At 59.3% G+C, this 15,682-nt stretch overlaps 1 protein-coding gene across 1 annotated transcript in view; it reads left to right on the forward strand.

Annotated features, from left to right (window-relative positions):
* Window positions 1–15,682, forward strand: part of LRP1 (LDL receptor related protein 1) — an 83,131-nt gene that overhangs the window by 35,645 nt on the left and 31,804 nt on the right. The window contains exons 18-34 of the mRNA XM_040637156.1: window positions 2,113–2,229; window positions 2,679–2,759; window positions 4,360–4,527; window positions 7,541–7,723; window positions 8,125–8,325; window positions 9,486–9,731; window positions 9,952–10,149; window positions 11,351–11,555; window positions 11,737–11,901; window positions 12,532–12,776; window positions 13,026–13,157; window positions 13,460–13,687; window positions 13,923–14,097; window positions 14,182–14,276; window positions 14,466–14,615; window positions 14,760–14,900; window positions 15,227–15,361. Of these exons, the coding sequence (XP_040493090.1) occupies window positions 2,113–2,229; window positions 2,679–2,759; window positions 4,360–4,527; window positions 7,541–7,723; window positions 8,125–8,325; window positions 9,486–9,731; window positions 9,952–10,149; window positions 11,351–11,555; window positions 11,737–11,901; window positions 12,532–12,776; window positions 13,026–13,157; window positions 13,460–13,687; window positions 13,923–14,097; window positions 14,182–14,276; window positions 14,466–14,615; window positions 14,760–14,900; window positions 15,227–15,361 (2,865 nt within the window). The remainder of the gene's footprint in view (window positions 1–2,112; window positions 2,230–2,678; window positions 2,760–4,359; window positions 4,528–7,540; window positions 7,724–8,124; window positions 8,326–9,485; window positions 9,732–9,951; window positions 10,150–11,350; window positions 11,556–11,736; window positions 11,902–12,531; window positions 12,777–13,025; window positions 13,158–13,459; window positions 13,688–13,922; window positions 14,098–14,181; window positions 14,277–14,465; window positions 14,616–14,759; window positions 14,901–15,226; window positions 15,362–15,682) is intronic.

The following is a 15,682-nucleotide window of genomic DNA, read 5'->3' on the forward strand; positions in this document are numbered from 1 at the left end:
TCGAGATAGAATCCCAGAAATGAAGATGGATCAGCGGGGCCTTAGCAGACAGCTAAGAAGGAGTGACTGAGGCCAGGTCAAAGGCAAGAGCATCGGCAGAGGGGGAAACCAAGTGGCCAGGGTGATGGAAGGATCCACACAGACACTGAAATCCCCAAGAATTAGAGCAGGAGAGAATTGGGGAAAAGTGACACTGAGCCAGCAGCTAAAAACCCTTAAGATGCCAGGGAGTGGCCCGGGGTCCTGTAGCAGTAGGGGTTGGTGGAGTGTAAAGCGTGAAAATCAGCACTGATTTCTCAGAAAGGAGAGAAGAATAGTTGGGAAGCAGCGAGGAGCAAGATGACACATACCAAGACCCAGTGGTCCAGGGCCGCAGGAGAGACAGTGGACACCCACGGGACACACAGAAGTCTCAGGGATTCGAGCGGGGATGAGAGGTGGTTGGGTCAGAGAGACACCCAGCAGAGCTCAGGGTGCAGGGACAGGGCTGACATGGGAGTGCTGGGCTTCGTGATGTGAGCCTCGCAAGCGCAGACCAAGGACGTAGTGATTTTACTGCTGAGAGCTAAAGGCAGACGGGTGGTGAGGTGGGAGTGTTGGAGGACAGGAGTTCTGGGGCCTGTGTTCCCTCCTGGTGAAGGTGATGCTTCTGTGAATCAGGGACCAGGACAGGGGCCTCGGGGCCCCAGAGGTCACTTCCAAGAGGCAGTTTAGGGAAGGAAGTGGGTGAGGAGTGGTCTTCTCAGTGGGGACAAAAGTAAGTGGAGGGTTGAGGACCTCCAGGCTCTCTTGGAAGCAGCCGGTCTCAGGTCATACTGAAGTACTGAAAATATTCAAGTAAACATCACCCTGGTGGCTTGAGAAAGAGCTGCGGTTTCCACCCAGATACTTGTTCGTGAAGAATTACACCCTAGGAAAAATGACTCTGGGGGTATTATTTAAAGTAATACAATAGGCAAGCGTAGGACAGAGAGCGGAGCGCCTGTCCCATGACCTGGGTCTGACTTCCCCCGCCGCCCCTGTGGTGCCCGCAGCGAACCCATCCTACGTGCCCCCACCCCAGTGCCAGCCCGGCGAGTTCGCCTGCGCCAACAGCCGCTGCATCCAGGAGCGCTGGAAATGCGACGGGGACAACGACTGCCTGGACAACAGCGACGAGGCCCCGGCCCTCTGCCGTGAGTCCTCGGCCCCCTCCCCGGGGGGACGGCAGGCCTGCAGGGCAGCAGGGGCGGCGAGCCGGGCCCGCCCTCTCCCTGACCCGGACCCATCCGCTCCCCAGATCAGCACACCTGCCCCTCGGACCGCTTCAAGTGTGAGAACAACCGGTGCATCCCCAACCGCTGGCTCTGTGATGGGGACAATGACTGCGGGAACAGCGAAGACGAGTCCAACGCCACTTGCTCAGGTGTGGGGTTGGGGAGGACTGCATGGGCGGCCCCCCAGGCAGGGAGGGGGCAGCGGGGCGTGGGAAGACAGAGCAGCCTCGGCAAAGAAAGGGGCCCGGGGTCCTGGGGCGGAGAGGCCGGGGCTGGGAGCAAGAGGAGAGGAGCACTCTCCCTCTGCCCGGAAGAACAGGGGTGGCTCTGAGGACTGAGTTTGTGGGGAACAGAGGGTGGCTTCGGATTGGAGACAGGAGCAAGGAGGGTGGATCTTCTCCTTGGAGGACACCAGAGACCCCTTCAGAAATGGGGTGAAGCAAATGGGGTGTTAGAGCAAATGGCTGGTATTTTCTTTTTTTAAGATTTTATTTATTTATTTATTTATTTATTTATTTATTTATTTATTTATTTATTTATTTATTTGAGAGAGAGAGAGAGGGCATGTGTGAGCCGGTGGAGGGGCAGAGGGAGAGGGAGAGGGAAGGCGAGGATCTCAAGCAGACTATGTGCTGAGCACAGAGCCCAACGTGGCTCCATCCCACGACCCTGAGATCATGACCTGAGCCGAAACCAAGAGTGGGACGCTTAACCACTGAGCCACCCAGGAGCTTCTGGAAGAGAAATGGCTTTGAGACCCTTGGGAAGACTTCCTGATCGGCAGAGGATAGCAGGAAAGAACAGGAAGTTGAGAGGGGGCAGGACTGTGAACACTCGTGCCCATCCCTGTCCCCAGCTCGCACCTGCCCACCCAACCAGTTCTCCTGTGCCAGTGGCCGCTGCATCCCCATCTCCTGGACGTGTGATCTGGATGATGACTGTGGGGACCGCTCCGACGAGTCCGCCTCGTGTGGTAGGAGGGACGGCAGGGAGGCAAGGCTGGCACAGGGGAGGGGGAGCCCATGAGAATGTGCCCTGGGGCGGGGGTGCTGGAGGGCCCCTGAACCTGAGTCCCTGGGTAGCCGTGAGCAAGTTACTTCATCTCCGTGGCCTCTGTGAGTTTTGTCTGCAAAATGGGGATAATAAGAGCACCCACATCACTGTGCTGATGTGGGGATTCAGTGAAATCGTGCATGAAAAGCACTCAGCACCGGGGGAATGGTTGGTCACTGGAAGCTTGAAAAAGGGGTGCTCAGAGGGATGGAGACGAATGAGCAGAGCTTCAGGCTGAGCCCCCTTTCCCACCCCTGACTGGCTGGGTTATAGCTGCTGGTTCCAGGAGGGACCCCGCACCCACCTGCCCGGGGCTGTGATGCTGTATAATCTTGAGGGCCCTACTCAGCTGTTCTTTCTCCCTGACAGCCTATCCCACCTGCTTCCCCCTGACTCAGTTTACTTGCAACAATGGCAGATGCATCAACATCAACTGGCGATGTGACAATGGTAAGAGCTTGCCCCCCTTAACCTTGCCCTGATTCCTAGGAGAACTAGAAGCCGCAGCCAGGTCCTGGGTGGGAGATAAAGGGGTTTTAGAATCAAGCTGGGGCCTCCTTCCAATTCACTAAAGCCCCGCTGGGTTGGCTGGGAGCAATGAGGACAGAAATGCCATGGGAAAACCGGTATGGACCGAGGAGAGACCCTCCCGGTCACCCGTCAGCACCATTCCTCCCCAGACGGGGCCTGAGCGGCCATTGTCTGGCAGAGGCTTGGAGGCCAGGAGAAATGGGTGAGAAAGGCTAGAGGGGCAGAGCAAGGGGAGCCCAGTGCCCAGCTCCCTTCTCCCTGCAAACCCCAGCTCCTGGGGTCCTTGGTGTACCCTCCAGGCTCCGGCTTCAGGCTCGGGAGCCCACCTGGCGGTCAGCCATGGACCACGTGATGTCAGCCCTGAGCCATGGGGGCCAGTGGATCGTCATGTGTGTGCTGTCTCGTGGCTCTGGTTGTGTCTGTGTGTTGTGACGTGTTGTACCAGTGGCTCCAGCCCTGGCTAACGTGTGAGAGGATGTATTGGGTCAACACCACGTTGCCCCTCATCTTTGCTGTGTCTCGTGTGCCAATGGTTGCCCTGGCGGTTTCTGTGTTTCAGAGAAGGATTGTGGGGACGGCTCTGACGAAAAGACCTGTCCTGAGCCTGCCGGTCAGTGCATAGAAGCACATGCACCATCACCCCAGAGCCCCAGCAGGCCTCGGGCCGCCTCTCAGGACCCCAGGCAGTTCCCCTCTCCAGAGAGCTCCTAGGACGTGAAGGGAAAGAGAGAAGGGAGAGAGGAGGCGACAGAGAGAGAAAGACAGTAGAAGGGCAAGAAGCAGAGAGGGCAGAGGAGAGATGACAGAGGTGGGAACAAGAAGACCAAGACACAGAAGGGAAGAGAGACAAGCAAATCCAGGTGGAAAAGACGCAGGAATACACCTCAAGGGGGAAAGCCATAGCCCGGTCTTCTCAAGCGTCCTGAAAATGTGGAGGGAAGTCCCGTAGCCCCCACCCACGAGGCCTCGAAAGCAGGACATTCATTCAGTTACCCTCAGATGCCTTCCAGAAGTGACCCCCGACCCTTCCCAGCTGCAGGCAGTACCCCCTGTGAGCCGGGCACCCAGAGCCTGGGGTCCAGCAGTGCCCAAGCTCAGGGGGGGCCTGATTAGGCCCTTCCCTCCCCAGCAGGGCGCCTCACCTACACTCCACCCTCCTGACTCCCTCCCAAACCAGAGAAATCTCTGCCTTTCCCCCCAAGCAAGCCAAACCGTGTTCCCACACCCTGCCGAAAGGAGAAAGGGAAAGGAACGTGTCCAGTCCCCCACCCGCCACCTTCCGAGACTCATGGAAGGGCCGTCGGGCCCCCCCACCTCTCCCCGCCCCCCGCGTGGGCCATGGTGCATGCTGCAGTCTATGCAGTTTCTGTGTCTTTTCTGTTTGTTATTTTCTCAGTGGAGGGGTGGGGTGGGCTGAGGTGGGAATGGGGAGGTGGGCGTGGGGGCCCCAAGCTGGGGTCAACAGAGAAGGCTGCTCGCTGACCTGCTCCTCGATTCTGCCATTCTTGCCTCCCCCCAGACAATGACTGTGGGGATAACAGTGATGAGGCCGGCTGCAGCCACTCCTGCTCCAGCACTCAATTCAAGTGTAACAGCGGGCGCTGCATCCCTGAGCACTGGACCTGCGACGGGGACAATGACTGTGGGGACTACAGCGACGAGACCCATGCCAACTGCACCAACCAGGGTGGGTGCCTGGGGGCCAGCAGGCGTGGTGAGACCATCCCGTGCCAGTCACTCAGCCATCGCTCCGTCCCTCCGTCCCTCCGTCCCTCCCCCCCATCGTGTGCCGCTGCCATCTGGGAACCAGAGATAACCCAGACATGGCTCTTATCCTCAGGAGGTGCCTGTCGTAAGGGAGGGAGAGAGATTGTCAACAAACCCTCGTCACACGCTGTTAAGATTACGGGCTGTGCAGTTGGGTGGCCTTGGGTTTGAGCGCCAGCTCTGCAACTTACTATCTGGGTGGCCTCGAGCAAGTTACTTCATCTCTGTGGGCCTCTGTGAGTGTCATCTGCAAAGTGGGGATAATAATAGCACTCACATCACAGCGCCGATGTGGGGGTTCAGTGAGATCATGCACAAAAAGCATTCAGCATACAGCCTGTGCTCAAGAACTGGGAGCTTGGAAAAGGGATGCTGGCGGGAGGGGGGCGGTGAAGATGAATGAGCACAGTGGGGACCAAAGGAGAGAGGCGGTGGCTCCGTGAGGGTCCTCAGTGCCCAAGCCTCCGGGGCCCAGCTGGAGGGCAGTGGGGACCGACGGAGTTTACTGGAAGGCACAGATCCTCTCAAGGAAGGTTTGTTTCTCAGCTCTGGCTGATTGTTTCCATGGAAGACTGCAGACCCAGGGCTGCCCAGGCTTTAAGAGACGTCAGGCAGATTTTTATGCCCATTTCTAAACACCGTAGTATTAGTTTCCTATGACTGCCACAGCAAAGTGCCACAAATTGAGGGACTCAAACAGCTCTCGGTTCTAGAGGCTGCAAACCCAAGTCCAAAGTGTTGGCAGGCCTGGTTCCTTCCGAGGGCTGTTCCTTCTCTTCAGGCCTCCCTCCTAGCCCGGGGGGTTTGCAGGCAATCTTTGGGATTCCTTGGCTTGTAAGTGCTTCCCCCAATCTCTGCGTTCATCTTCCCATGCCGTTCCCCCTGTGTGTGTGCCTGTCTCTGTGTCCGGATTTCCTCCTTCTGTAAGGGCACAGTCATATTGGGTTAAGACCCACCCCAACGACCTCGTCGTGATCATTTGCAAAGACCTATTTCCAAAGAAGATGCCCGCTCACAGGTACTGAGTTAGACCAACAGCATCTTTTTAGGGAACACAAATCAACCCATAACAACTGGCAATGGACTTTAAAAGTTTTAAAGATACTGTAGGCCAACATCTTCCCACAGGCCTTATCTGGCCCCTGGACCTCCAGCTTACAACCCGTGCCTTAGAGAGTGAAGGTGCATACAGTGAGAGCAGTATGATTGCACGAGCTCCCACTAGGGGCCCAGGACTGAGAGGGAGGGCGGGGAGGGTCACCTGAGGCCCAGGAAACAGTCACTGAGTCTCAAGGGCCATCTCAGAAGTGCTGGGCGAGTGGGACAGGTAATAGTGCCTTGGGATTCTGAGAAGGTGGCCCCCAGAGGCCGGTGGTGGAAAAAGCACTCACCCCTCACCTACAAGCTGAGTGAACTTGGACAAGTCATTTCCTCTGAGCCTTGGCTTCCTCCTCCATGAAATGAGAGGGGATGTGGGGGGGACCCAGCCCGTGGGAACAGGCATGTCGTGACTGGTAGTAACCATTAACGGTGGTGAGCTAAAGTGGTCTGGGGCCATTTAGGAAGGGGGGGGTCTGAACTGGGCCCTGTTGAGGGATTGGACTGTGGCCAAATGGACAATATGGAGGGTCCTCAGATGGGAAGTGGGTAGGGGTGGAGAACACAGTAGCAAGATTTAGAGGGTGAAACTGGGCACTTTCGCCTCTGCCTGTGCGGGCCCCTCAGGCTGGAAGGACCAGCGGAGAACGGGGCTATGCCCACGGGGATGGATGACATCAGCAGTTGAAATTCAGGCACTGGGGCCAGTGAAAGACTTTGAAGCTGGAAGGTGATAAGATGTACGAGGTGCTTTCAGAGGACAATTCTAGAAGGGGCTCCAGTTAGAAAGAGGTTCAGGGGCCCCCCGAGGAAGGAAGCTCAGCTCGGAGGCCACTGGCGAGATGCAGGGATTGAAATGAGAGCAGTGAGCGTACCGGCGACGGGGCAGGGGGGAGGAGCAGGCGGCAGTGTGGGAGCGAGGTGGGGCTCCTCCACCGTCACCGGTGGGCGCCTCCGGGCGCTGCTCCTGCTGCTCCCCGGCCTCCTGAGCCAGATCTCGGTGCAGCAGCCGGAGTGAGCACGCAGCACGTGAGTCACATCACACCCCAGCCTCCCCTCCAGCCTGCACTGGCTCCCCACATGCTCAAATCAAGGCCAGGCCCCACTCCGTGGCCTGCAGGGCTCCCACCACCTCCCTGACCCGTGTGCCTGCCGCTCATTTCCTCCCTCACTCTACTCCAGCCGCGCAGCCTCAAACACGCCTTGGGCAATTGGCGAATATGCCCTGCATGGTCCTGCCTCTGAGACTTCGCACGGGCTGTTCCCTCTGCCTGGGCTGCACCTCCCGGGATTCTCATGTCATTCGGGCCTCTGTTCAAACATCTCCTGCTCAGAGGCCTTCCTTGGCCATCTTACCCAGTGGCATCCTCACCCCTCTCTCGCCTTGACCCAGCTTCGTCTCCATGGCTTTGATCACTCCCTGCTAGAACTTCAGCTCTGTAAGGGGAAAGACTTTGTCTTGCTCACACGGCACCTGGAACAGTGCCTGGCACACCAGCGGTGCTCCATAAGTGTTTGTGGAGCTCCTGGGTAAAACGGAGCCTGGGGGAAGGTGAAGGGCCTTTGAGCTCTGGCCTAGCAAATTCCTTAGCCAATAGACCACTGGTGTGTAAAATAGAGAGATTATTGACTAGCCGATTGCCGGGGTCCTGGGAGGTGTGACCTTCCTGACTCCAAGCGAGCTTCTGAGAAGTGTCAGCAGGGCGCAGAGAACTCTGCATCCCCGCCTCAGCTCAGAGCTCTGGACTGCACAGAACGGGAGGGGGTTGGGAAGGCAGCCATGGGAATGGCTGACCTGGAGCCCCTACCCCCCTGCCCTCTGTGTGCCCCTGCAGCCACGAGGCCTCCTGGCGGCTGCCACAATGATGAGTTCCAGTGCCGGCTGGATGGTCTGTGCATCCCCCTACGGTGGCGCTGCGACGGAGACACTGACTGCATGGACTCCAGTGACGAAAAGAGCTGTGAGGGAGTGACCCATGTCTGTGATCCCAACGTCAAGTTTGGCTGCAAGGACTCTGGTAAAAAGAAGGATGGGCAGGAGCCTGGACTGGGTCAGTATGGGCGGGAGGAGACCATACTGAGTGCAAGGGAGTGGGAAGGGAGACAGCGCTATCCTGGGGGGGGGGGACATGTGAGGCAAAGGGCTGCACAGAAGAAGCTTGTGCATGATGCCTGGGGAAGTGGTGAAGGGGCCAGGGCCTGCACTAAGGGCCCTGGGAACCAAAACCGTCACCACCAGAGGTGAGCTTCAGCACCCTCTGCAGCTTCTTGCTTTCTTTGTTGTCTATGTGAATCTGACAGAAAAGGCCTCAAGGTTCCTAGTGGACCCCAAGGCATTACAATCATGGCCCTATTAGAGAAGCCCACTGGGTCTGGGAAGAAAGGCACGGAGGCCCCTCACCCTATATCCATCCCTCAGCTCGATGCATCAGCAAAGCCTGGGTGTGTGATGGCGACAGTGACTGTGAAGATAACTCAGATGAGGAGAACTGTGAGTCCCTGGCCTGCAGGCCACCCTCACACCCCTGTGCCAACAACACCTCAGTCTGCCTGCCCCTCGACAAGCTGTGTGATGGCAACGATGACTGTGGAGATGGCTCAGATGAGGGAGAGCTCTGCGGTGAGGCCCCCGGACAGGAGTGGGGAGGGTGGCTGGGTAAGGAGTCTGGCCGGGGACCAGCGCCGGTGGCTCAGGACAAGCTGTGTGGGGAGAGGTCTCGGAGCAGGAAAGACCCACTCGGGCTGCCGGGCAGGACACACCCAGAGCAGTTACCAACAACCCGTGTTGAGTTCAGACTCTTCTGGACTGGAGGCCGTGCCGAGCACACCACACTGTTATAGCATATTAACCCCTCAAACGGCCCTGTGAGGCCGCTGAAATGATCATCTCCATCATACAGATGAGAACACTGAGGCGGACGTGTTAAATACCCGGTCCAAGGTCACACGGCTCCTTACGTGTTGTGGGGACAGTGCAGTGCAACCTCTTCCTGCGGGCACGGGCCCCTCCCCCACCCCCAGATGGCAGAGCAGCACAAAGCTGCCTTTAAAAATGAAGACACCAGGGTTGCCTGTTGATATGGTCAGGGCAGGCTTCCCAGAGGAGGCAGGAATTTAACTGGGTCCCCAAGGACGGACGGTTATATCTTGTACAGTGAGAAGGTGGGGCGAGGAGGCTGTGCGTTCAAGGATCCGAACAAACAGGGGTCAGGGAGGGCCGCGTGGTGTGACGCGGGGACAAGGAGCAGAGCCGAGCCACCAGGTCCTCTGCACAGGCAGAGAATCTGTTCCTGGGGGCGAGCAGTGGGAGAGGAGGCAGGCCGGGACTGGCCCGGAGAACTGCTGACGGGTCATCAGTCAGGGCTGGCAGATCTCAGGGTGTGTCAGAGAACCCGGCAGGACATTCCCTACCGCACCCCACCCCAATCACACCCAAATCAGGGGAGATCGAGGAAAGGGCAGCCCTCCCAGAGAGGCAGAAAGCTGCCTCCCCCCGCCCATGGGCTCAAGAAGCGACAGAGAAATGGAGACAGCATCCTGCCACGATGTGGGCGTGCTCCTCCTGGTCCCAGCAGTGGGTGTTGGGGTCCCAACTCTGGCCCCAAGGGAGCCTGGGAAGTGGTGGGACAGAGGCTTGGCCAGAAATGGAAAAGAAGGATGCCATGGGCAGGGAGCCAGGGCTCTGTCTGGGCCGTCCAGGACTTGGGGCCCAGTCAGGCCATGGTCCTGCCTCCTCCCGGCTCCTGACCCTGATCCTGTCCCCTGCTGGCCACCCTGCAGACCAGTGCTCTCTGAATAATGGAGGCTGCAGCCACAACTGCTCGGTGGCACCTGGTGAAGGCATCGTGTGCTCGTGCCCGCTGGGCATGGAGCTGGGGCCCGACAACCACACCTGCCAGATCCAGAGCTACTGTGCCAAGCACCTCAAGTGCAGCCAGAAGTGCGACCAGAACAAGTTCAGCGTCAAGTGCTCCTGCTATGAGGGCTGGGTGCTGGAGCCGGACGGCGAGAGCTGCCGCAGCCTAGGTGACATACGGGGGGAGAGGTGGCGGGGAAGGCTGGGCAGGCTGAGGCAGGCCCCTGAGCTGCCGCTGGCTGGCTTTGGGCTGCCGGATGCCAAAGGCTGCGGTTTCCACCCATGACCCGGCCTGGGGCCAACAGAGACCCTGCCTGCTCCCGGACAGGGTGGCTCTGAGGCCGCAAGCCCCATGCTGACCCCTGACCCCCATCTCATACCCCTCCCCAGACCCCTTCAAGCCATTCATCATCTTCTCCAACCGCCACGAGATCCGGCGCATCGACCTTCACAAAGGCGACTACAGCGTTCTGGTGCCCGGCCTGCGCAACACCATCGCCCTGGACTTCCACCTCAGCCAGAGCGCCCTCTACTGGACCGATGTGGTGGAGGACAAGATCTACCGCGGGAAGCTGCTGGACAACGGAGGTAACTGCTCCTGCTGGCCCAGGACTGATGGGGGGGTGCGGCGCGCGCAGGAAGAAGAGGCACTCGCGTCCTCAGAGCTGCAGACCCAGATCCAGGCCGCCCCTAAGCTGAGGCCCTTAGCTCCCCCATCCCCCACATTCTCGTTAATTGGGTTAGATTTTGCTGTGGGTCTCGGTTCCTGACGCCCCGTAATTATCGTCAGCAGAGCTGCCAGCCTGATAATTAACAAAATGATCAGCCGTTCTTTGGAATGGCCTGGAGCTCCCCAAACCCTAGAATGTCAGGCTCAAAAGGAAAAAGCCATTTAGGGAAAGTGTACCTGAATCCTGCCTTCTGTCCAAAGGCAGCCGGACCCATCACAGACATCTGTCATTAATAACACATATGGAGCACCTGCCATACACATGGGGCCCTGGGGAGACAATGGTGATCAAAACAGGCCAAAACGTCTGCCCTCATGGAGTTTACACACCAGGGGAACATCAGATATAAACAAAACAGAGGAGTGCCACATGGAATAGAACAGAAGGGGATAGTGCTGTCGATATAAAGAAAGGAGGTGGGGGGTGGTAGGGAGAATGGGGGTTGACATTTTAAATTGGGTGGTCAAGGAAGGCCCCCTGAGAAGGCGACATCTGAGCAAAGACTTGAAAGAAGCACATTTTACTAGAGGAGTTTGTATTGTTTGTAATAGAGAAAACTTGGAACCATCCCAAATGTTCATCCACGAGGGGACGGCTAAGTAGATTGGGATAATGTTCACACTATGCAACAGTTTTAAAAATAATTTTGTATATGTATATATATACATACATATATATATTTCCATGGAAAAATCTTTAAGACAGTTTATGAAGTGACTTCTAGAAAGTTCTGTCTTCCTCATATTGACTCTATGTCTGTCCCCCCAAAGCCTCTACCCTCTGCTCTGACTGCCTTCCATGGGTTAGCCCTTCAGAGAGCTGCAAGCAGAGGAAAACTGTGACCTCCTCTTCTTCAGGGTTCTGGAAACTAGGCCTCTCCTCTCCTATTTGACCTCCTGGTGGGGCAGGGGGCCTGGGTGAGGAGAGTGGGGGGTCCGTGAACCCCAGGTGAAGCTGGGGTGCATCAGAGACATTGGCAGAGGTGTCACAGTGGAGAGTGAGTCATCCAAGCTTCCTGGTCTCCTGTAATTTCACGCCCATGACGTTCTCTTCACCAGCCCTGACTAGCTTCGAGGTGGTGATTCAGTACGGCCTGGCCACCCCCGAGGGTCTGGCCGTAGACTGGATTGCAGGCAACATCTACTGGGTGGAGAGTAACCTGGACCAGATTGAGGTGGCCAAGCTAGATGGGACCCTTCGGACCACCCTCCTGGCTGGTGACATCGAGCACCCAAGGGCAATCGCACTGGATCCACGGGATGGGTGAGGACCCTGCCCAGCCCTATTCTGGCCCCGTGGTCCCCTCTGAATCCTCATTCAGCCAGGTCAGGGACACCTGTCTCTTCAAATGTTATTCACCCCCTCTGCCCTTGACCAAAGATCCTATAATGGCCCTGCTCCAGGCCCTCAGCCTTGGCCCCCTGACCTCCTCCCCACTCCCCAGGATCCTGTTTTGGACAGACTGGGATGCCAGCCTGCCCCGCATCGAGGCCGCCTCCATGAGTGGGGCTGGGCGCCGCACCATCCACAGGGAGACGGGCTCAGGGGGCTGGCCCAACGGGCTCACCGTGGACTACCTGGAGAAGCGCATCCTCTGGATCGATGCCAGGTCAGCGCACGACCACGTCCCCAGAGGCCGCCATCTCCCCCCTCCCCTCCAGGGACAGGGTGGGGTCAGGAGTCTCAGGACTTGGTAATGAAAAGGCCTGGGCAGCTGGAGCCAGAACTGGGGCGGCCAAGGGCTGGGCCCAGTGGGAGGACTGAGGTGAGGGGCGAGGCTGGGCTGGGGGAAGAGGCGTGGGAGGACGAGGGTGGAGGCAGGGCTGTCACCCTGCACAAGGGGGCCTGGCCCAGGCCGGGGCGAGGCTGAAATGCAACCTCTTGTCCTCACGCACAAATCTGTGCACTCTGCTCAGGGGCTTTGTCTGCCCGGGGGAAGGGCGAACTTCTTATTGGTCTGCTCAGAGGGGGTGCCTTTTTCCAACCTCCTCAGAGCCTCATGTGTGCTAGCTGTGGCCCTAGGAGAAGCGAGCCAAGGGACTCAGGGCATGGGAATTGGGATCTGAGAGCTGGGGTCCTAAACGGTGAACCACTGGTTCTCATTGCACATTGTTCTGTTCGCCTTCCCTGGCCGGCAAGGCCTGGGAGGAAGAACTGCTCCAGTGTGCTAGGGTTGGGGGGGTGGGGCCAGGGCCTGGCCCCAGCCAGCATCCTCACTCTGCCCCGACCACGCTCTCAGGTCAGATGCCATTTACTCAGCCCGTTACGACGGCTCCGGCCACATGGAGGTGCTTCGGGGACACGAGTTCCTATCGCACCCGTTTGCAGTGACGCTGTATGGGGGGGAGGTATATTGGACGGACTGGAGGACAAACACGCTGGCCAAGGCCAACAAGTGGACCGGCCACAATGTCACCGTGGTACAGAGGACCAATACCCAGCCCTTTGATCTGCAGGTGTACCACCCCTCCCGGCAGCCCATGGGTAAGGGGCCAGAGAGGGGCCAGCAGCCTCTGTAGAAGCCCTCAGGAAAAGAGGGGGCCGTGAGAGCATGAGGGGCTGTGCTGAGATGGCGGGGATGGGCCAGTCTCCTGGCTAAGGAGGGTCTGGCGCAGACGGTGCTGGAACGGGGAGGGGGAGAGCCCATGAAGAGGGGGTGGTCCAGGTGAGAAAGGCCAGGTAAGGGCCAGCAAGTCACAGGACGTCCTCACTTCTCCTCTCCCCCACCCCCAGCTCCCAATCCTTGCGAGGCCAACGGGGGCCGGGGCCCCTGCTCCCACCTGTGTCTCATCAACTACAACCGGACCGTCTCTTGCGCCTGCCCCCACCTCATGAAGCTCCACAAGGACAACACCACCTGCTACGGTAGGAGGCCCCTCCCTCAAGAGCCAAGGGTAAAGTGAAGCTGAAGGGGAAGGTGTCAGGTACCCAGGCTCACGGCTGTAGGCGAAGGTAGACAGTCCCAGTCACGAGGGGCCTGCTGGGAGGAGCTCCAGAGACAGCCGCTGTAAGACGATGCAGGGAGGTGACGCCCCATGGGGCACTTCCTGATAGCCAATGGCCAGCAGCACGTGGAAGGCACCAGAAGGAGGAGGGACCCTCCTTTGGGTGGGTGGGAAACCTGAAGGTAGGGGACTGCCCTCAGTGACCTGCCGCGTGCCCTGCAGAGTTTAAGAAGTTCCTGCTGTACGCACGTCAGATGGAGATCCGGGGCGTGGACCTGGACGCCCCCTACTACAACTACATCATCTCCTTCACGGTGCCGGATATCGACAACGTCACGGTGCTGGACTATGATGCCCGCGAGCAGCGCGTCTACTGGTCCGATGTGAGGACACAGGCCATCAAACGAGCCTTCATCAACGGCACGGGCGTGGAGACCGTCGTCTCTGCAGGTCCTGCCCTCACCCTGGCCCCCTGGTGTGGGCACCCCTCGCCCGGCCCTTCCTCCCATCCCTGGTCCCCTTGGTCCTGATAATCCTTTTCCAAATCCTCTTCCTTCTCAGTGCTCCAACCCTGGTTTCCTGATCCCCGTCCTCTCCCCCAAACCAGGCCAGTCCCCCACTTCCTCCAGCCTCCTGACCTATGCCCCCAAACACCCAACCTCCAACTCCCCGCTGTGCCCCCCAGACTTGCCAAATGCCCACGGGCTGGCTGTGGACTGGGTGTCCCGAAACCTGTTCTGGACAAGCTACGACACTAACAAGAAGCAGATCAATGTGGCCCGGCTGGACGGCTCCTTCAAGAATGCGGTGGTCCAGGGTCTGGAGCAGCCCCACGGCCTGGTGGTCCACCCGCTGCGTGGGTCAGTCCCAGGCCCAGGGTTGGGGAGTGTGGGGTGTGGGGCGGAAGCCGAGGGGTCTGACTTGACCTTCTCGCACCTTCCCAGGAAGCTCTACTGGACCGACGGGGACAACATCAGCATGGCCAACATGGACGGCAGCAACCGTACCCTGCTCTTCAGTGGCCAGAAGGGCCCTGTGGGTACGAGCTTGCTTGCCTGTGCTGCAGCTCTTCCCTAATTCCTCACTCAGGAGACCCTTGGGGTCCCTCAATTGCCCCTCTGTCTCCCGAACTCCTAGCTTAGTGCGTGTCCTCACCATCCTACCCCAAGACCACACATCCCCCGGCCCAGGTGCCAGGCTCCCTGGCAGTGACATGCACCTCTTCCAGGCCTGGCCATCGACTTCCCTGAAAGCAAGCTCTACTGGATCAGCTCTGGCAACCACACCATCAGCCGCTGCAACCTGGACGGGAGTGGGCTAGAGGTCATTGACGCCATGCGGAGCCAGCTGGGCAAGGCCACCGCCCTGGCCATCATGGGTGAGGGCTGCTGGGTGCGGGCACGGCTGGCCGCGGAGAGGCCGGGTGGGGCTGGGCTGGGCTGGCCTGGGGGTGGGGCCCTCCCCGGTGGGGCCCTCCCCGGTGGGGCCCTCCCCGGGGTCTCATCCCCTCCTGCCTCCCCAGGGGACAAGCTGTGGTGGGCAGACCAGGTGTCAGAGAAGATGGGCACGTGCAACAAGGCTGACGGCTCGGAGTCCGTGGTGCTGCGGAACAGCACCACCCTGGTGATGCACATGAAGGTCTACGACGAGAGCATCCAGCTGGGTGAGGCGGGGGCGGGGCCGCGGGCAGGGGCCGGGATGCAGAGGGGAGTCCCTGGGCAAGAGGTGAATGGGAATGGGCACGGGGTAGACTCCGTTCAGCACCGGAAGGGGCTTGTCTTACTCTCACAAAGGTACCAGACGTGCTGACAGCCACCCCGGTCACGACAGCTAGGGGCCTGTCGGGACAAAAGACCTGGGTGGTGACCCCCACAAGGGCCAGGGTGAAGGCAGTGACCATCCTGTCCCCGGGCAGCACGAGCCTGACACTGAGGTCCCGAGGGGGGCCACCTCAACCCTTTCTTTCTCTGTGCCTCCCACCCACCCCAGACCATGAGGGCACCAACCCCTGCAGTGTCAACAACGGTGACTGCTCCCAGCTCTGCCTGCCCACGTCCGAGTCGACCCGCTCCTGCATGTGCACAGCCGGCTACAGCCTCCGGAGCGGCCAGCAGGCCTGTGAGGGTCAGTGCCCCGCGCCGCCCGGGACCCCGGCCCTGACCCCTGCTACCCTCCCACCCCACCTGCCCCCACTCACCCTGGGGACAGGACTGCACTTACCACGTATTGTTACGTGCCTCCCTGGTTAGGTGCTTAGTAAGCCCCCACCGTGCTGGGTGCTGCCAAGGTCCCTGTCCCTGTGCCGCAGTCTTAACCAGAGATGGGGCTAACACGGACAGGAAACTGGACCATGAGGTGGCCCTCCGGGGCCCGCAGGAGGGCTTTGGAGACACAGATGGTGGCAGGCAGCGCCAGGGCCAGCTTCACAGGGGAAGGTGTGCTGTG

This window comes from Ursus maritimus, unplaced genomic scaffold (genome assembly GCF_017311325.1).
Source record: "Ursus maritimus isolate PB19 unplaced genomic scaffold, ASM1731132v1 scaffold_21, whole genome shotgun sequence".
Classification (NCBI taxonomy): domain Eukaryota; kingdom Metazoa; phylum Chordata; class Mammalia; order Carnivora; family Ursidae; genus Ursus; species Ursus maritimus.